Source organism: Barbus barbus, assembly GCF_936440315.1.
Source record: "Barbus barbus genome assembly, chromosome: 42".
Lineage (NCBI taxonomy): Eukaryota > Metazoa > Chordata > Actinopteri > Cypriniformes > Cyprinidae > Barbus > Barbus barbus.
Genome location: NC_136720.1, coordinates 22,250,005 through 22,270,535, shown reverse-complemented (window position 1 = coordinate 22,270,535; position 20,531 = coordinate 22,250,005). Strand labels below are relative to the sequence as shown.

Here is a 20,531-nt window from a genome sequence, read left to right as displayed (position 1 = left end):
TCCTCATGACTTTTTGCTTCAAGACTTTGATCACATGCACAACAGAAATGTTATATGAGGGTGTTTTTTCTACTATGCACACTTTTGGTCCTGTGCACATAGAACATCAACTTTTAAACACACTCTAAATGTGTATTTACACAGATGAGTTAAGGCCTGATCAAAATTTAGTGTAAACTCAAAATGCTGTCTGCTCTGATCCACCTCAGCCACTAGTAACAAAGTAGTATATAATAGTAATTGTTGTGTAAATGCATTTATACCATCTTTGAACAGCATTAAACAGTAAGCATAAAGACACCTCAATGCCTCTTCAGAAGCCTTCTGTGCCACCTTTGCAGTCTAAATTTAGCATAAGTTAATCATCAAGATAAAATCAATGGTTTATTTCTGATTTGTCTAATACAATAATCGATACGTATGCATTCCAGAGGATGTTTCATTCATGTCTGGAAGGTAAAAAACTATATATAAAGGGCAATTTGGAATTATTACAAAGAAATTATGATGTTGAGTGCATGACAAAAAGTTTCCAAGACAGTTTCAATGTTATCTTCATAGATTTTTTTTGTTTTGTTTAAATGTGTTGGTTTTAATACACAAAAACACGTTACAAAAAAAGTACGTAAAATTTAAAAAAACACCATAATAGTAATATTGACTAATCTAATAATGTGCTGTGATCCGTGTATAAACGTGCACTCTTTTTTTTATATATATATATTATTATTATTTTTTTCAATTATACAGACGTACTTAACTTCAATCATAACTCACACCCCAAAAAAAAAAAAACAACAACAACAAAAATAAATAAGAACATGGGGGATACATATAACAAATATATATGGTGTAAAGCATTACATTTTACAAATAACATTTTTTAATATGAGAGATGTTTTTATACATTTCTTGTTTCTGGTAATTGAAGTCAGTGAGTCATAAAATATATTAAGTTCTTTACAAAAAAACTTAAATGAGGGACTAATAGATGTAATTTTTGCTTTATGTATATGGAACTTCCCAAGAAGAATTATCACCTTCATAAACGTGCACTCGTTGAACCCGCATGAGGACGTGACAGCAAAAGTGATGACGTCGACAGATCCTGAACCGTGATTGGACCCGCTGTCTCCAGGTCCACGTGAGGTAACGCCTTTTTAAGCACGTCATCATCGGTCGTATAAAAGCGCTTCGCGGCAGCGCGGTGACGCAGCCCTAGTTTGAGAGGGAAAATGTATCGCTCGCGCTCCAAGTCTAACACCGGAATCGCTTTTAATACTTTCCTTTTCAGTGTGCCACTGGAATATCAATATACTCAACTGAAAAGACATTATAGTAAAAACTGGTCGTGTATTGGTTGATTTTAGGCGCGGAGCTACTAATTTAAGCAAAATGCCACGGGCCAAGAAAAGGAGCGGCAAAGGTAAGTAGCGTGGAAATGACCGGTTGTTTTTTTGCGGCCTGATGCGCGGTTTGGATTCTGGGATTTGTAGTTCTCTACACGCCGACCGCGTAATGAAATTGGAGGAAGGGAACTACAACTCCCGTTACTACGTGACCCGCATTGGTTGACAGCCAGGAGTGTCTTTCTTTTGACACAAACAAAAGAATAATACACAGTGCGAGTCCTGGAAAGCAGAAAATGTACGTTGGAGTTTCTAAATGTGGTGTTTGTTTTTAAGGGGATATTATTTGGTTTTAAATATTATGGTCTGTATCAACCGTTGGTAAGATTAAATTTATCAAATGACGAAACATTAACATATAGAACAAACTAATAAGATTATCATGTAGTATAGTATGATTAATAACAAAACCACAATCAACTTGGATCATTTAGGTCGAAATATGATGACTCAAGATTAATAAATGAATTACTGTATATTATATAAGATCGACTTTGTGAAATGTCAAATAGGATGAAGCTGCTATAATATTTTGTGTAATCATTCAGCTGTCATTGTGTGTTTGAGGTTATTTCAGGCCATGCTAGCCTGCTTATATAACAGGCCTGTTTGGGACCAAATCGAGCAGAGGAAGAACGAACCAGGAAAACAGTCCAAATTTTTCTGCTGTATTCGTGTATAGATCAGTCTGTAGCCTGTTATTAAATGTTCTCAGCCCATCTGCTCGCTGGATTTTCACAGGCCTTTGAGAAGAGACTGCATGTGCTGGCAGCCTGCTGTAGTCCTTCACACGTCCCACATGGTTTATCTGCATCTCTGTTGTACAATATATTTACTTTTTGTCTGAGAAGTCCCACACAGTGGCTGTTTTGTTTGCATGAGTTGTAAAGTAGAAGTTACTGCGTCCTCTGACCTTGCCAAACAGTATGAGACACTTTGTACCTTTTGCAGATGTCCGGCCTGATAACACGTGGCTGAATCTAATACATACACCCATAATGGTCCTATAAGGTCAAAGTTATGCACACCCATGTCTTATGATGATCGTCTGAAATTAGCTGGAAAATGCAGTTCTCTGGAAGTGTCGTTACAGGGTTGGTCAAAGTTTAAAGGGTTAATAAAATGAGATCAGTTCTTCGAAATTATACTACTATTCCAATTTTGGAGTCAGTAAGGTTTTTTTTTTTTTTTTTTTTTATGAAAGAAATTAATACTTCATCAAGGATGCACTGAATTGATGAGAAGTGACAGTAAAGACCTTTTATAATGAGACCTTTTATAATTTGAAAAGGATTTCCATTAAATATATTCCATTTAATCACGGTTTCCGCAAAAATTAAGCACAACTCTTTTCAACAGAAAAGCAGTGTTTCTAGAGCAGCAAATCGGCTTATTAGAATGATTTCTGAAGGATCATGTGACACTTATGACTGGATTAATAGCTGCTGAAAATTCAGCTTTGCATCACAGGAATAAATGATATATTAAAATAGAAAAGTGTCATTTAAAATTGTAGTTATTTTACAATGTTACTGTATTTGTGGTCAAACAAATGTGTCCAGGGTGAGCATAAGAGACCTTTCAGAAACACTAAAAAGATTGTACGACTCCAAAAATACTGTAACTCTCAGAACTTCTAACTTCCCCATTTAAACGCACATGAATGCATTAATACACGGTTTGCACATTCATCTGTTTGGTGAGGTTATGCTGCTCTGTAGAACAAATTTTTACTTTAAGAGTACTGAATTTTAGTCCGACTGCAACAGATTCAGATCCGTGCTGAAAATGTGCTGATTAAACAGTGAGGCAGCATTGCAAAGAGGTTTTTATTAAAGAATGACTTGGTGTATCTGTTTTTGCAGGGGGACAACAAGGGAATGTCCAGCCGTTCAGTGATGAAGATGCATCTATTGAGACCCTCAGTCACTGCAGCAGCCTCAGTGAAGGAACCAGTGCAGCAGAGGAAGGTGGGTATCTATGTCATTTGTTTATTACAATACAGTGCAATGCAAAAGTATGGATAAGCTCATGTGTAGAGCTTAAACTAAGAAGAAAGCAACATTTGACTTGCACTCATCCTGTTTGACAGCTGGTGAAACTGAAGAAATGGCTCAAGAGGACTTCCAGTACAAACTGAAGGTGTACATAGACAGCACAGTGGATAAGAGGTTTGTTCATTTGGATTTCTGACGTTAGCTTCTTGATTGTGTAGAATAATCAATTTCTGCCAAAACCTCAAGCCTGCAGCAGTCTGAACGGAGTAATTATATTCCCCTTCTAGTGCCAAGACCAGACAAGGTGCCCTTGATGGACTAAAGACTGCCATGGCAACCAAAATCCTCTACGAATTCATTTCCGAGAGAAGGATGACCATCACGGACAGCATTGAGCGCTGTTTGAAAAAAGGTTGGCTTCATTTGATTTCGAATAGTTGGAAATAAACTCTTTTCTCTAGATGTTGCCATGACTTCAGTGCAGAAAGTTAAGTTGGCTGTTTGCATTTGCAAACCAGGTAAAGGAGTGGAGCAGTGCGCCGCAGCCTCGCTGGCGTGTCTCCTGTGCATCCAGCTGGGGTCTGGGATTGAGAGCGAAGAGGTTTTTAAGACCCTTAAACCTGTATTTAAGACCATCCTCAACGATGGAGCAGCTAACATTCAAGCTAGACAAGCTGTAAGCAGTCGTGCTCCTCTACTGCGCCTTAAAGAATTGAAATGATTTCACAATCCAGCAAATCTGAGATTGTAACAATCTGTTCATCTCGACTTTTTCTAGTATGCAACAAGTCTAGGCCTTTGCACTCTTGTAGCAGAAGATGATATCATGGTAAGTTTGGCAATGAAAGCTTTAGTACGGTCTTTTACTTTCAAGTGGACATCAGTCTTAAAGGGATATTTTACTCAGAAACCAAAAAGAGAAACTAAATGGCACTTTTCATGTAATTTCAAACCCATATGCCGTAAATTGTTTACTGTGGACCATAAAGATTTTTTAGCAGACTTTTATATGCAGTTTTTTTTTTTTTTTATTATTATTTCCATACAATGACCATTCATCCAAGTTGTGCTGTTTTAAATTATCTTTAGTCAACCTTGAATCCATTTTATTTATTTTTTTTATCCAAAACAAGCTTCTTAACACCTTGTATAGCTTTTAATATTGCTGTTTTATTGCATTTGAGCTTGTTAGTTGCCATGAAAATGGTCAAGGAACCTGTCATGGCATTAAAACACCAACCAACCATCATGGAAATCATCAGAATGAAAACAGATAATTGAATCGGAAAACTAGGTCGTCTGAGAACCACATCACTCATGAACTGTTCAGTCTTTTGAGCCAGTACTTTCCAATGTACTGGTTCTCAAATCTGATTGACTGATTCATTCTGAAATCTGGCCTATCTGGTTCAAGAATTTTTAATGATCCAGTCAAAGTGTTTCCCAAGTTAACGTGTTGAGCAGTTTTTCCATGCACTTAGACATGTTGACGCCTCGAAGGCTTTCAGGATTTAAACCTGGTGTTTGTCACCTCCAGGATGTGTATGCCACTATGGAGTGTTTTGAGAGCCTCTTCACTCACTCATACGTCAGAGAAGATGGAAGCAGACCTTCTGTGAATCCTCAAACCACACAGCTCCACACAAACGCTCTCCTGTCCTGGGGCCTGCTGCTTACCATCTGTACCGGCAGCCACATCAGAGCCATTGCGCAAAAGTAAGTGTAGGGAAACACTGTTTTTAGGCCATAGATCCTTGATGGAAGTCACAAATGGATCCAGAAGGAAATGTTGGAACCTACAAACTAAGGTACGGCATTTTCCCAGGTTTATTCTAAGCTAATTTTACTGCTTTCAGACATCTCTCTAAACTTCCACGTCTGTTGGAGAATGACGACGTCAACATGAGGATTGCTGCTGGCGAGACCATTGCCCTCCTGTTTGAGCTCATCAGAGATGTTGACCCTGTAAGTTGTCTGTATTTATAATAGTTAAATTATATACAAAATTAAATACAAAATAAATTATATATAATTTTTATTTAATATGAAAATCTAATTGAACTAATGTTTTTTATTTAATATTGTATTTAATAGTATTAACTTAATATTTTAATAAAATTAACTTATTTGAAATTATCAAATTAAAATTGTTGTGTTTTATTTAAAGTATTAAATTGTTTAAATTTAATAATTATTTATGAAATTAAAAGATTTAATTTAAACTTATTTCATTAATGTTTTGAAAATGGTATTAAACGATTTAATTGCAAAATATATTTATTTTTAGAAAATACTAAAAACAGTCAAACAATTAAAATATTTATTTAAATATGAATTTATTAATTAATATTAATTTAGTTTTAAGGTATTCATAGTATTAAAAATTATTTAATGTATTTAACTTTAAAATAGTTGTAATAGTTTAGTGCAGTGGTTCCCAATCCCACCCGCCTCACTTTGGGACATTCGTTCATGGATTGGCGCTGCGCTGCTGCCTGCAGCGTCTTCACACACAGATGAGTGTGACATCATATACCTCTGTAAATAAGTACAATTTAAATTCACATCTCGCACACTTTAATGCCCTTTGAATGGAACACATGCACTCATTTCGAACTGGAATCATGGCGGAATATCCTGTGACATCCACATCGCAGAGCACTTGCAGTCAAATAGAACAAACGTCATGCGTGATAAGAGAGATCTATGAAATATGCAGGGCAGGGGGCGCAAGGACTGGGATTGGGAAACGCTGTTTTAGTGAATTAACTTGCAAATAACAAGGTATTTGTGTCATTTGTTTTTATTTGGAGTTTGTGTTTGTTTGTTTCTAATATAATGTGACCTGTACCTTCTCAGGAGTTTGATTATGATGGCTGGGAGCCGTTGTGTCTGAAGCTGAACGCTTTAGCCACTGACTGCAAGAAACACCGAGCCAAGACCGATAAGAGGAAGCAAAGGTCTGTCTTCAGAGATGTCCTCAAGGCCGTAGAGGTGAGATAGGAAGTGAACAGTTGTCATAGTTGACAGACTCCTGGGTGCTGCAGCTCAGAATCTGACCTCTCTTCTGTGTGTGGAACAGGAAGGGAATTTTCAGAGCGAGACGATCCGCTTTGGCACAGAGCGAATGGTCATTGACAGCTGGGTGAAGAAGAGGACTTATGATGCCTTCAGAGAGTTCGTTGGCTCTGGGATGAACTACCATCTACAGGTAAAGCTCTCAGATGTTGTGAATGGATCCAAAAATGGGGTCTTTTGAAGTGATTTATTAAAGTTTAATTTTGACCACAGGCGAACGAGTTCATTAGGGACGTGTTTGAACTGGGACCACCGATGTTGATCGACTCTGCTGCTCTGAAAGCCATGAAGAGCTCCAGACTGGAGAGGGTAGGAAAGCTGTTTGTTTTCCACGTGCATCTTATTTAGTTTTTTTTATTTGCGCTGTGTATTTCAGAAATTATAGGCTTCCGTTGTGTAATTATATCCTTTTGTTCTTTCAGCACCTCTGCAATGCAGCTGCGTTTAAAGCTCGAACCAAGGCCAGGAACAAGTTTCGGGACAAAAGGGTGGATGTTGGAGAGTTTTAAAGTTTTGTAAAGCACATTTTTTCGTCTTGCGTTTAAGTCTCGTAACGTGGTCTTTTTTAAATATACATCTATGTAAAATGTTAACTTCCTTTCTATAAATTCACATTTCTCATAGTCTAATTTATGTAAGTGGTGTTGGGGTTCGCTAACATCAGATCATGTTTTTTGTTTGTGTAGTTGTAGGTCCAGTAATGTTATGAATAGCACAGTATATAAAAGTATTTTGTGTAGATGGGAATGTCAAGATGGGCTGTACTGTAGTGACAAGGCTGTACGTTTAAAAAAAAATTTAAAAATAAAATTAGATTAAGTTGATACCCCCTACTCAAGTCCTGCTTTTTCTTCAGTTTCTGTCATGATTATGGATGACTCATTCAGGGTTCCCACGGGTCATGGAATTTCTGGAATATCATGGAATTTTAAAAGGTCTATTCCAGACATTGAAAGTCAGGGAATTTTATATATATATATACATACATACAGTATATATAATTTTTTTTTTTTTTTTTGTCCAAGTCATGGAATATCAGGGATTTTTGTTCGTCAACTCCATTCAGTGCTTGCGCGCTGTGACCTGTGTAAACGGCGTGTACAGACAGCAGCGTCTCGGACACGCGCGAGCCCTGAATTGAGTTTCTCACAGCATCTTTCTTGCGCCTGAATGGACAAATATATACAAAAGTATAAAAATGCCTGTCTTGGCAAGTAACTTTGTAGCTTTAACAATGATTAATCTATATTTAATTAGTCTGTAAACGGCCATTAACAGAGGCCAGAGATGCTGAAGACGGACGCAAAGAGGAGAAAATACCATATCAGGCAGAACAAGATTCAAAATGTGCGATATATAGGAATCCTAAACATTGAATTTTATTTGAATGTGTTTCTGAGGGGAACTGGTTGTTTTCAGAAAAGTTTGCACAGCGTTTTCTTTTCATTTGGCCTCTGTATAATGCATTTAAATGAGTGTTAATATGCGCAGCACTGCTGTGTTTATAGTGGTAACCAAGGAAATGCTTTATCACTGTTCCATAAGCGCCACCTGCTGTCAAAGAGTGACATTGTCTCATTCAGCCCATCTGTTTCTGTTTCACATAGCATAATTTCACAAAGCTAAAGTCACACCATTCTGTTTCTTCAGATTTTGAAATTATGCAGTCTAAAATAAATTAAAAACATTGCATTTTTTTTGTGTGGATTGATTCATGATTAAAATGCAGTGGTTGTCTTGCCACTAATTTCAAATGGCAATGCAAAATCAAGTTGCAACACAGAGTGAAGAATATGCAAATGTTATTTTATAAGTAATTATTCAATTTCTGTACCTGAACACCTACAAACATAAAAACTTAAGCAAAATTTCATTTCTATCTTTGTGCTATATTTAATTTAGCTATTACTTGCAATTTGTTCTTATTTATCTTCAATGATGTTTGAACTTTATATTAGATACTGAACTTGCATATATATATATATATATATATATATATATATATATATAATTTTTTTATTTTTTTTTTTGCTGTGGTGTTAACATTGAAATCGAGATTTGTAAAAAATTTGGGTATCTAAAATATTGGTGTCATAAGTTTATTTATTAGAATACAAAAATCAAAGTTGATAACAGCAACTATTTTATTTATTTTTTGTGGCAAGGCTAGTGAAAATATTAACCGAGCAAGTAATAATTTTAACCACTGAAAAAATCCTTAGCATTGAGCCCTGGGCTATTTTTTCAGCGCCATCTTATTCCCTTCCCACTCGTCAACTGGCTATCACTATGTCAAATGCAGTCACCAGGCTGTACCGGTTAACAAAGGCAAATATGCCAGAAAATGAAACTTTTTGGGAGCTTTGTACGGTGACAGAGAGATCTCAACGCATTGCAAATAGAAAAAACACCTGCAAATTAAGAAAACAACTTCCTCAATTTTACAACGCACACGCTGCAAATGCTCACAACACAACCAAAGAAACGCACTGCATATAAAATTTATTTGTTTGTGTTGTGAGCATTTGCACCACCTGCTGTCAAACTGATGATGTTTTCTTGATTTGCTGGTGCTTTTTCTATTTGCATGTGTTTTCTGAAGTTGCAGCGCGTTGAGCTCTCTTGGCCACTGTAGCTTTGGCTACAAAATGACCTCTTCAAAGACTGAGTTTAAAAAAAAAAAAAAAAGTGTAAAAAACATCAAAGAGCATTTAATGGTAAAAAAGCAACAACAACAACAAAAAAAGGCTCAGCACAACACCGGCCTGTTTTTCCATTCATTATAGGTCAAGGAAATTCAGCTTTTTAGTCAGGGAATTTGACATTTGACTTAGAGTGGGAACCCTGCTCATTTTAATAAGACAAAAGGCCTTGAGCTCTCTCAAAGAAATGGCTAAATTAGACATCCTGAACCTCCTCTGCACTGAATCTGTTCACTTATTTGCTTCATACACCGTTGCCATGGACACCGATTCACTGAAGCTGAAATAACAATTTGATGTATTGTAACTGCACCAAATGACATGCTGACATGGTCATGAGGACACTTTCTCACAAACACTCTTTCCCATGGTTATGATAAGTGACTTTTATAGATCATATGCTATTCCAAACATGACTTACTGTTTCACTGCATTATGGAGGTAATACTGTGAGTGTGATTGCACAAAGTACAACATGCTCCTGGATCAACATCCTTGTTCATCCTGGAACAACATTCCAATCAACCAATCAGAATTGAGGGATAACTTTTCAGGAAATATCTCTTGTAGGCTTCCGATCAGGGTTGGCTGCTTCTACACCCTTGGTAATCAGCTATCATTTCACACTGATTTTAGTAATAAATTATGGATAGGAATATAGAGATTTTCCTAGCTATTTTACTATGCAGAAGTAAATGGACTTGTGATACCTACTTGCAGCAGTACAGTGGCCTGCTGAAAGTCATTTGTGAGTCTCTGACATCTTGCTGGAGGGACTTTCTGCTCTTCTTCATGAACATCTGTCAGCTCTGAGGGGTTTGAAGGATTTCTGACATCAGCAGTGCTCTTCAGGTCCTGCCACAGCATGTCATCAAGATTCAGGTATAGCACACAGCATATATTAACATATGGAAGACACCGTTTAATACTAAATTAACACTGTGCACTACTGTCCATATACTATACTATTTTTAATGTGAAATAAAATTCATTTTACAGTTTAAACCATCGAAATAGTTTGTCAGTGAGTGGCATCCTATTAGCAGTTTCAAAATGATTACTCTGCCTTTTTAATCCAATTTTGTGTACTTGTCTGAAAATTGAAGTCAGTGCGAGCACAATGCATTATGGGATACTGTATTTTATTTGCACATGCATTACATAAAGCTACTGCACGTTTTGTAATGGGTCATGTGGTTGGAAATTCACACAGGCTCCTGTGCAGAATATGCATATTGCATACAACAAATAGGCGTAAAATTAGCATGCTATTCTGAACAATGAGTTTTATTATCACACTAACAAAAGTCACATTATGAGTGAATACACATTTGAGGAGAGGCTACTTTATTTCATATGTAATTTCAAATATAATTACGTGTTTTGTGGTTTAACAAATGTCAGTGTCAAAACTATTCAAAAGAAGATTTATTCCTTTTAATCATGGTTGTATTGTTAATATTTTTGTATTGTTATCTGCCTCAATTCAACAGTGTCATGTCATGCATGGCAGCATAACCCAGGTCAGCAAAGAAAGCTGAGCATCTCATTCAGTAAACATACAGCTGCATCTCTGAAGCAGCTGGTGGTGCAGAGCTCTGTAATAAACCAGACCTGATGTTTCCTGACAGAACTCCTCCTCTCTGGTCTGCTTCCTGTTGCCATCGTCCTGACGGTTCAGACTGAGCGGCATGAAAAATTAATCTGTAGATTAGAGTTATTTTGTCACAGAGCTGCACTGCACATGAAACAGCATCTTCACAGACTCTCTGATCTCCATAATGCCATAAAACACTCAATTCAAGTTTTCCCTGCTCTTTTTTCCCCCAGGTTTTGAATAAATAAGGTTCAGGGAGCTACTGTGACCCAGATATTTCATGTCCTGATGGCTCAACGGTGGCCTCGCATGTTTATGTGCGACTTCCATTGTGGTATAATTAGCTTCCTTTGGCCTAAAACTCAGAAAGTAGCAGCCGACAGGAGGTTTGAATTCTGGGTCAGTGTGAGAATCTGTTGAACTCGCAATGATCTTTTCAACGATGTGCCAAAATTAGATGTCTGGCTTCAAACCAGCAAAATACCCATGAAGACCTCAAAATACATTAAGAGTTTTCAGATCTTTGACTCCCAATACAAGATTCACAGGCCACATATTATATTTACTGTAAAATATTTGAAAGCAAATGTATATTATGAATGAATATTATAATAACACAATAATATAATATTATAAATTAATATGATATAATATATTAAATAAATAATAGATGTTATATTATATGAACAAATAACATATTGCCGCATATATCAACATTCATATTAAATAATATTAATATTAAACATAATACTTATTTATAAAATTAATAATGAATTAAAATATTTATTAATTCATTACTATACATATAGCCTACAGATACTATATATATATATATATTTGTAAAATAAATATATAGTAAAATATTTTTGAATGTATCATTAATTTGTCAAACAAAGCTCTGCTGTTGTAGAAGCTCGTGAACCTAAAATATATTCCTGGTTCGATTCGAATCAGTCATAATCGAAAAATGACTCGGGGTTCCGTGAGGGAATCATTTGTAAAACTCACGACTCAAACGAATAATTTTTGATTGACTCGTTTAAAAGAATCGGTTCTTAAAGACTATACTGTATACATCCAGTAGAATCTTTAAACGGTTTTAACATCATTAACACTCAGTAAGAGTCTTCTCGCTGCTTGTAAAGATGGCTCTAATCAAATGTATTAAATTGTGAGCGAGCAGCAGGTGTTTTCAGGTATGTTTGAAACCTCTATTTCAATTTATGCTGGAACATCTGCGAAAATGTTACGTTCATTAATTAGCAGGAGAACCTAGCATAACACTGGTGTAGCTATTTTGATACACAAGGGTTCTTTCTGTACTATAGATAGATAGATAGATAGATAGATAGATAGATAGATAGATAGATAGATAGATAGATAGATAGTAGTTTAACATATAAGGTGAATTCATATAACGTAAATCGACCTTTTTGACATTTAGACTGAGATACTATCAGATTTACCTGAATCATTTTTCTTTGTTTTTGGTTTATTTAAGCAGTTGGAGTTAAGTAGTAAAAAAAAGTATAATAATTTAACTAACCGTTTACACCAAAATTAATGTTTGTGGTGCGTTATAAACATGAAAACAGCTCATTGTGTACTACATTTGATTTTAATCAACAGTTACCTGCAGTAGCTGAATCTTCCAGCAGATGGCAGCTGAATACTGTTGAGAATGTAAGTCCCTAAACTCATCATCTTAATGAGGTTACATCATTAATTATCCTACAAACACATTCACACGGCAACTTATTTCCATTAATATGTATCAATTACTTCTACATGTTTAGACAGATCACCAAATACTTAAAGGAACTTTTGTTTTAAAATTTCTCACATGAAATGTTCCCATTACCTCGCTGATATATCACTGTATGAAACATTGCCCCTAAACATTTCCCTTTTTTATTAAAAACGGCAGTGGTCTAATTAAGTGGCTGGCAACACTTGTATCAACATGTAATTTTCCCTCTGTGATGGTTTAAATCAGGAGCGACTGAATTTCCCATCAAACAATATGAAAATACACCACATGCAGAAGGCTCATATCACGATCATGATAAATTGTGTATTAAATGTATTTTTGGACCTGGAAAGCGGTCGTGCCAGCATGTGCTGTTTTTTTTTTTTAGCCAGGCACAGATGTTAGGTGACTAATCCAACATGTGATGCATAAACACAGAACAGTCCTATTTAAACACTCCTATGGTCGGCAGCCAGCCTCCAACAAAAACACATACTCGCTATGTTCATTGTGGCCAAAAACCTACTGTCACGGTGGAAGCCGGTGCCACACGATCTCGTGATGGAGGCCGGTGACACATTCGGACGCCCACAGGGTCTGACAACTGTTTACTGGGCCGTGCCAAGCGGGGTAGTGCTGGGGTTCATGGGAAGGCACCTGTTCACGAGCAGCACGAGCCAGAACCTTGGCAGCGGAACGGCGTGCGCAGCAGGTTTGCCACTTTAGCTCCTCTATTCAAGCGCAGATCACTATATTAGATCGCTGCTAGAGCTCCATTCACACAGACCCGCCCACATGAGGTTATACAAGAGCGCTGATAACATAAAAGATGGATATTACAAGTGTTACAATGGATATTACAAGATGTTATAGATCTACCTTCTTTGCCAGTAATAGATTTGAGCGTGCATATATCCCATACTTAATGTAGGTTTCGTACCGTGAAAGGGATTATTTCATGCTTGTAAAAGATAAATATAGGCCTTTATGAATCGTATCCAACTATTATTAGACAATTGTATGTAATGTAAAGGAAAATTATGCATAAGACATGTCTTTTTGCAATGTATAAATCAGAAATGTCAAATAATCTACTATATATTTTGTAGCCTATTCTAATTTATTAGCTTTTTAAAAACACTGTGGTGAGTGATGGTAGTGAAATAATACCATAGTATTTTGAAAAATGCAATAGAATCAAATTAATACTGTACTTAAATATCATAGTATTTATATCCCTTACAATCAGCTACCCAAAAGTTCCTTGGTATCACTGTGTTTTTAGACATGTACCACGGTAGTACCACGGTATTCTTGAAAGTGCAAAAAACATGGTGTTATTACTTTTACAAAAAGTACAAAAACATAGTACTATTTGGAAATACCTTGTAGTATGTTATTTTATTTTTATATTTTATTTTATATATTTAAATTTTTTATGATGATGATAACTTGAGGAATTTTTTATTTTTTTTTTAAGGAAATTAATACTTTTATTCAACAAGGATGCATTAAGCTGATCAAAAGTGACAGTGAAGACATTAATAATGATAAATAAAATTCCAAATAAATGGTGTTCTTTTAAACTTTTTTATCAAAGAATCCTGAAAAAATGTTAAATTAAGTGTGACAACTGTTTAAAAAAATAAAATAAATCATCATCAGCATAATAGATGATTGAAGTGACTGAAGACTGGAGTAATGATGCTGAAAATTCAGCTTTGTATCACAAGAATAAATTACATTTTAAAATATAGTAACATAGAAAATAATTCTTTTAAATTGGAATAATATTTCACAATTTTACTATTTTTACTGTATTATTGGTCAAATACATGCAGCCTTAGTGAGCAGAAGAGTCTTCAAAAACATTTAACAATCTTACCGACCCCAAATCTTTGAACAGCACTGCATATGTCAACCTAGTATTACCATAGTACTCATCCAGAAAGTGCCTTACATACCTTTCATAAACATTTCAGATAAAATATAAGAATCTTTTTCATTTTTAATATATCTTTTCCCTGTCAGCAGATCTGTACATTAGTTTGCGGTGTTGTAAACCATGGAAATCTGTGTGGGAAGACGAGCAACAATATGTAGAGAACTGAAAATAATTCAGTTTATCCTATTACAACAGATAAAAAGCTGTTTAGCTGAATTAAATGTAGGTTATGGGGCTGTAGGAGCGGATTTCAGTTCATCTGCGGTCAGTTAAATATGAGCAATCATGAGTAAATAGCACAGGGAATTATGGGAGAAAGGCAAGAGGACAGGAACTTCAACACAGACGCCCAGCTGGCTTCTGAGAGATCTCTCTCTGTGTGTGTGTGTGAATGCTTGAATGTATGACTGCTTGTGATCCTGTGTGTGTGTGTGTGTGTGCCCACTATTGGCTGCTCAGTAGGATGATTAAAGCACACTTGCCCGTGCTCTGGGGGTTGTTGCCAGGGCTCTGAAGGAGAACGCGAGCTGATTGGTTCCCTCAAATGACTGAGGATTCCAAACTAGTCACATTAACTCAGCAAGCAGCCCGACCTGAGAGCGCATCTTAGTCAACAACTCTTACAAAAATCCATAAAAATCAATTCCACGCTTCACGTTAATTGATTTCTTTGAAGGTTGCCTTTCATTTCCAAAGAGACCGTCAAGGCCAAAGTGGCATCGTTTCGGAGACAACGCTTCGTCTCGGCGACTAGACGGAAGCTGCATTAAAATGCGCACTGTGTTTTGCAGAGGTATAAAATTCAGAGACGGCGGGTGATTTTAAGATCGGGATGAGCCAAGATTGAGAGAGAACTTCGGGGGCTTTAGGGATGATGGAAGGTCAAAGATACCGGCGTTCTGGATTAATATTTTCACTACACACTTTTCTTCTCTGTCACCCTTTATTCTAATATCACTGATAACCTCTTTACAACACCTCTCGGAATAAAAACACGATTGCCCAAACAAAGCAGCAATTACTGCCAGTCATGATTTCATGCATCTCTCATCCGTTTTATTATGCACTAAGGCTTCAAAAGTATCCCATCGTCAGCCTTTTACAGCTGTAGTAAATACGTTATTTATTAACCGGCTGAGTTTTCCATCAGGCTTGGATGTTGCTTTTGTGCTTGTGAAGCACGGTTGAAAGTGAAAAGAGACAAAACTGCCCCTGAAATTCAAAATATGAGGGATTTTTTTTCTTATATATTTTTTTTTCTTTTATAACTTATGTCCATTTTGTCCATTTAAATTAGACTGAAATATTGACTTTTTCTTTTAAAAATAATTTTTTTATATTACATTTATTGAGCAATGATCCATTAAATTGATCAAAAGTGATAGTACAAATTACTGTCAAAATTCATTCATCATTATAAAATCTATAAAAAATATTTTCTATTTTAATATATTTTAAATGTTAAAATGTAATTACAAATATATAAAAATAAAAAAAATTTAAACTATTTTTTTAGATTTTTAATGATATAATTTAATCAAATCAATTATATATATATATATATATATACAGTCATGGACAAAAATATCGGCACCCTTGGTAAATATGATAAAAGAAAGCTGTGAAAATTAATCTGCATTGTTAATCCTTTTGATCTTTTATTTAAAAAATTCACAAAAATCTAACCTTTCATTGGATAAGTATTTAAAATGGGGGGGGGGGGGGGTATCATTATGAAATAAATGTTTTTCTCAAATACACGTTGGACACAATTATTGTCACCCCTTGAAATTCTTATGAGTAAAATATCTATGAAGTATATTCCCATTCATATTCACAATTTTGAGCACTCCAGGGTGATTATGAACATGAAATTATCCAGCCTTGGCTTCCTGTTTCACAGAAATATAAATAGGAGGGAAAACAAAGCCCAAAGTCCCTTAATCATCCACCACAATGAGAAAAAACAAAGCATATATTTCTGATGTGCAGCAAAAGATAATTGAGCTTCACAAATTAGTGAAGTTGCTTTAAGAAAAGAGCTAGAGCTGTGAAAATTCCCATTTCCACCATCAGGGCAATAATTAAGAATTTCCAATCAACATAAAATGTTACGAAAGGAAGAGGTCCTGGAAGAGGACGTGTGTCTATATCATCCTAATGCACGGTGAGAAAGAGAGTTTGAGTGGCTAAAGACCACAGCTGGAGAATTGCAGAAAATAGTTGAGTCTCGGGGTCAGAAAACCTTAAAAAAAATAGTCAAACAGCCCCTACATCACCACATGTTGTTTCGGAGGGTTTCAAGAAAAATTCTCCTAGCTCATCCAAAAACAATCTCCAGCATATTCAGTTATCAGACACGACTGGAACTTCAAATGGGACTGGCTTCTATAGTCAGATGAAACTACAAAATGAGCTTTTTAGCAGCAAACACTCAAGGTGGGTTTGGTGAACACAGGGATAAAAAGTACCCCATGTGTACAATGAAATATACTGCTGTATTTTTGATGTTGTGGGCCTATATTTCTGCTGGAGGTCCTGGACATCTTGTTTAGACACATGGCATCATGAATTCTATCAAATACCAACAGATAGAAAATCGATAAGTGACTGACTCTATTAGAAATCTTATAATGGGCCATGCTTGGATCTTCCAACCGTACAATAATCCAAACACAAACCTCAAAAACAACACATAAATGGGTCACTGAGCACAAAACCAAGCTTCTGCTGGCCATTCCAGTCCTCTGACCTGAACCCTGTAGAAAATGAGTAGAAGAGAAGAAGCACCAACATGGGGCTGTGAATCTAAAGGCTCTGGAGTGATTCTGGATGAAGGAATGGTCTCTGATCTCTTGTCAGGTGTTCTCTAACCTCATCAGGCATTATAGGAGAAGATTTAGAGCTGTTAAACTGGCAAATGGAGGTTTCAAAATGTATTGAATAAAAGGGTGCCATTAATTATGGCCAATGTGTATTAGAGAAAAACATATATTTCATAATGATATTTCCCCCCATTTTAAATTCTTATTATCCAATGAAAGTTTAGATTTTTGTGATTTTGTTTTAAATAAAAGATTAAAAGGATTAACAATGCAGATTAATTTTCACAGCCTTCTTTGATCATATTTACCAAGGGTGCCGATATTTTTGGCCATGTCTACACATATATTGTCAGACTTTTGGTCCTGTTTTGCCCCATTGTTCTTCCTGGTGTTCCTTATTTGGTTATTTTCCTGTCCTTGTTTAGTTTGATTAAGATTCCTTGCACCTGTGTTAGTAATTTATCCTTGTTTGGTCCTCACTATTAATATATTAATCTGTGTGTGTGTTAAAATGTAACAAGGTCATATTCAGAAACCAATGAAACCGTAGCTAAATCGCGTTGAAACAGGGAGTGAACTAAACAGAAGAGAATGACAATGTCCACATAACAAAACATAAACCTGACAATAAGATCTCTAGTCTATTAGCCTATATATGTATATAATAGTTAGTTCTGATCCTCCAATCTGACTGACAAGAGATTTTTCTGTTGATATTTCACCTGCGTGTTCTAGACGGGCTGTCAGTCAGTGCAGTTTCACTGTTGCGCCACAAGGTGGAGTCAAGGGACTGTCTTTGAGTGAGTCTTTAAACCGTTCATTCAACTCACAGCGCTGTTCAAAAACGCTGATTCATTCAAAGAGACGCTGTTGAAATCATTTTAACTTTAAGGCTCAGCTGACCAGCAGTGCATCGATGCTAAGACACATTTCGCTTTCCTTGGACATGACAACCTGTTTTCACAAATATACATGACTCGGCCTTATGGACAGACGCAGGTAATCGCACGCGATCAGTCGATCTCTCTCTCATTCGTTATCTGTTTATTTTAATTTAATTTACTGAGTCTCTGTACAAATCAACATGGTACACATTGTTAGCATTACTAATATTCAGAACACATGCACGAAGTGTAAAATGAATGCGTAACCTCATGAAAAAGAAAACACGGAAATATCGCGGTTATGCTTGTCAATAGCGCGATATTGCGTTACCAACACAGCCCTATGTCAGCATCCGCTGTTACATGTCTATATGTCTTCCCGTGTTCATGCATTGGATTTCTTGTTGTGAGTGTCATTAAAAGACTGTTTACTCTGCACTACTCCTCATGTCCTCGTTTCCTTGCTCCAGCCAAACGATATATACACACACACACATATAATTCATAAACATATTTCAAATTAGCAATGTATTTGTTATTCATTTTGATTCTGTAAATCAAATCACACACAAACTAGACATTCTAGAGTTAATACACTCAAAAGGACTTCCTTACCTGTAATTGCCACAGTGAAATTACAATTTCTCATATTAATATTTTATACTCATCACGTTTTTTGAAAAAAATGCCATCACAATGGTGTAAATACATAAAAAAAACACCCCTCAGAATCGAATCCAAGTGTTGGCTGTTTTATTTCCTCTCAGCGGAAATGTGTTGAAACGTGAGGGTTGGTTTGAAGGGCTGCAGGCATTTAGCGTGCCCTTAGCAGCACTCTGTACGCTTCACTGCAGCTATTGCATGTTTTCCTCTCTCGGCATGTCTGTATCTTGCTCTTTCCTTCTCCCTCTCTTTCCCCATCTCACTTCCTTTCCATGTCCCATTCCACAAACAACCTTTTCAACTTGATTATTCCATCCGTGGAAATGTCATGCCAATTGTGAGCTGTGATATTAGTAATAAAAACCAGTGCAATGACCAGCAGTTACACCTGCGCAAGACAACGGCCATGTCAGGCAAACCTGCATTTCTTCACACTTGATGGACAAGCAACAAATGGAAATCTAATAGATAATGCAAAAGGCTGGCACCGAAAACACAAAAATGGTAATCATATTTCAGTCGAATCCTGCCAGGCCATGCATATCAAATCAGCCCCACCTATGTAGAACAACTTATCTAATGCTAATCTACCTTTTTCTCCCTTTTTCCCTCTCATTTCATGGTTTGCATGCATACTTTTGTGACTACACCATATACATGCATTCATGTGTTTGCATGCATTTGTGAGTGTGATAGCAGCATATTTTGATGATATTACTTCAGTAAAAGACCTTTCTTGTGAGTGACGAGAAGCTCATTATCATCTAATAGCTTCTGGGAATAGCATCAGGGAGTCTAATTTGAGCTCTTTCATGATCAGGCAGAAAAATCCTCCACTGGTCCAACTCAGATCTCATTCTGGACAAATGACTAATGTGAAATAAATAATTACGTAAATGCACAAAAATATAACAGCCTACAATATGGTATTCTTCACTAAGGTGGTGCACCCCCCCCAATTCATAAATAAAAAAAATCACAAAGTTATAAAGGCCTACAATATGGTATTCAGCATTAAGGTAGCATGAAAAACACAATATTCCAGTATAATATAATATAAATATATGAAAAAATAAAATAAAATATGGTATTCATTAAGGCAACACAAAATATAATATAATTAATATAGTTTATAAATGAAAGAATAAATAAATAACTTGCACAAAAATACAAGACCTAATATGGTATTCTGCATTAAGGTGGCAATATTACACTATACCCTGACTTTTCACCTAACACAGACAAACAGGATACAGACGGCTGAGAATAATTCAGCGACATTGTGCATCTAATTTATCTGCCGTCCTGAGCACAACATCATACCCCATAGACAATATCTTGTGACTCAGGCATAAATCACAATGCATAATCTCATTATGGAAATCAGGCTGAAGAGAAACATCTTCCGCATTACCAAATACTGTCATAGCATCCAGATGTTATATCGACACAACTGATATATGAGCAGCAGAATATTCCTAAATTAAATGGATGTGTTACAAATTCATCGTTAACACCACTGCTAACCAAATCTGGCCTGAAAATGTTTGTATATTTCCATTTTTAACCTGTTGAATAGCATCTATTACAACGGCTGTGTTCCAAAACGTAGCGAGCGCCCTTGTTTTCTACAAAGACAGCTCACTAGGTTTTTCTAACACACCTTATATTTACATTATTA

At 36.0% G+C, this 20,531-nt stretch overlaps 1 protein-coding gene across 2 annotated transcripts; it reads left to right on the top strand.

The window, feature by feature from the left end:
• The first annotated feature begins 1,171 nt into the window (after positions 1–1,171).
• Positions 1,172–8,180, top strand: LOC306861809 (interferon-related developmental regulator 1-like). 2 transcript variants are annotated; one of them, XM_079404295.1, is made up of 12 exons: positions 1,172–1,426; positions 3,275–3,379; positions 3,502–3,580; positions 3,694–3,818; positions 3,925–4,082; positions 4,185–4,235; positions 4,944–5,122; positions 5,263–5,371; positions 6,266–6,400; positions 6,489–6,617; positions 6,698–6,793; positions 6,907–8,180. In XM_079404295.1, the coding sequence occupies exons 1-12, from the start codon at positions 1,396–1,398 to the stop codon at positions 6,991–6,993; spliced, it is 1,284 nt and encodes a 427-aa protein (XP_079260421.1). In that variant the 5' UTR covers positions 1,172–1,395; the 3' UTR covers positions 6,994–8,180. The 2 variants fall into 2 exon arrangements, with proteins under 2 accessions (XP_079260421.1, XP_079260422.1); XM_079404296.1 differs by having other exon boundaries at positions 1,172–1,647.
• Positions 8,181–20,531: the final 12,351 nt, after the last annotated feature.

Coding starts and splice junctions, on each gene's coding strand:
- LOC306861809 (XM_079404295.1), top strand. CDS start 1,396: ATGCCACGGGCCAAGAAAAGGAGCGGCAAAG. Junction 3,819..3,924: donor TGAGCGCTGTTTGAAAAAAG/GTTGGCTTCATT, acceptor TTTGCAAACCAG/GTAAAGGAGTGGAGCAGTGC. Junction 5,123..5,262: donor ATCAGAGCCATTGCGCAAAA/GTAAGTGTAGGG, acceptor TACTGCTTTCAG/ACATCTCTCTAAACTTCCAC.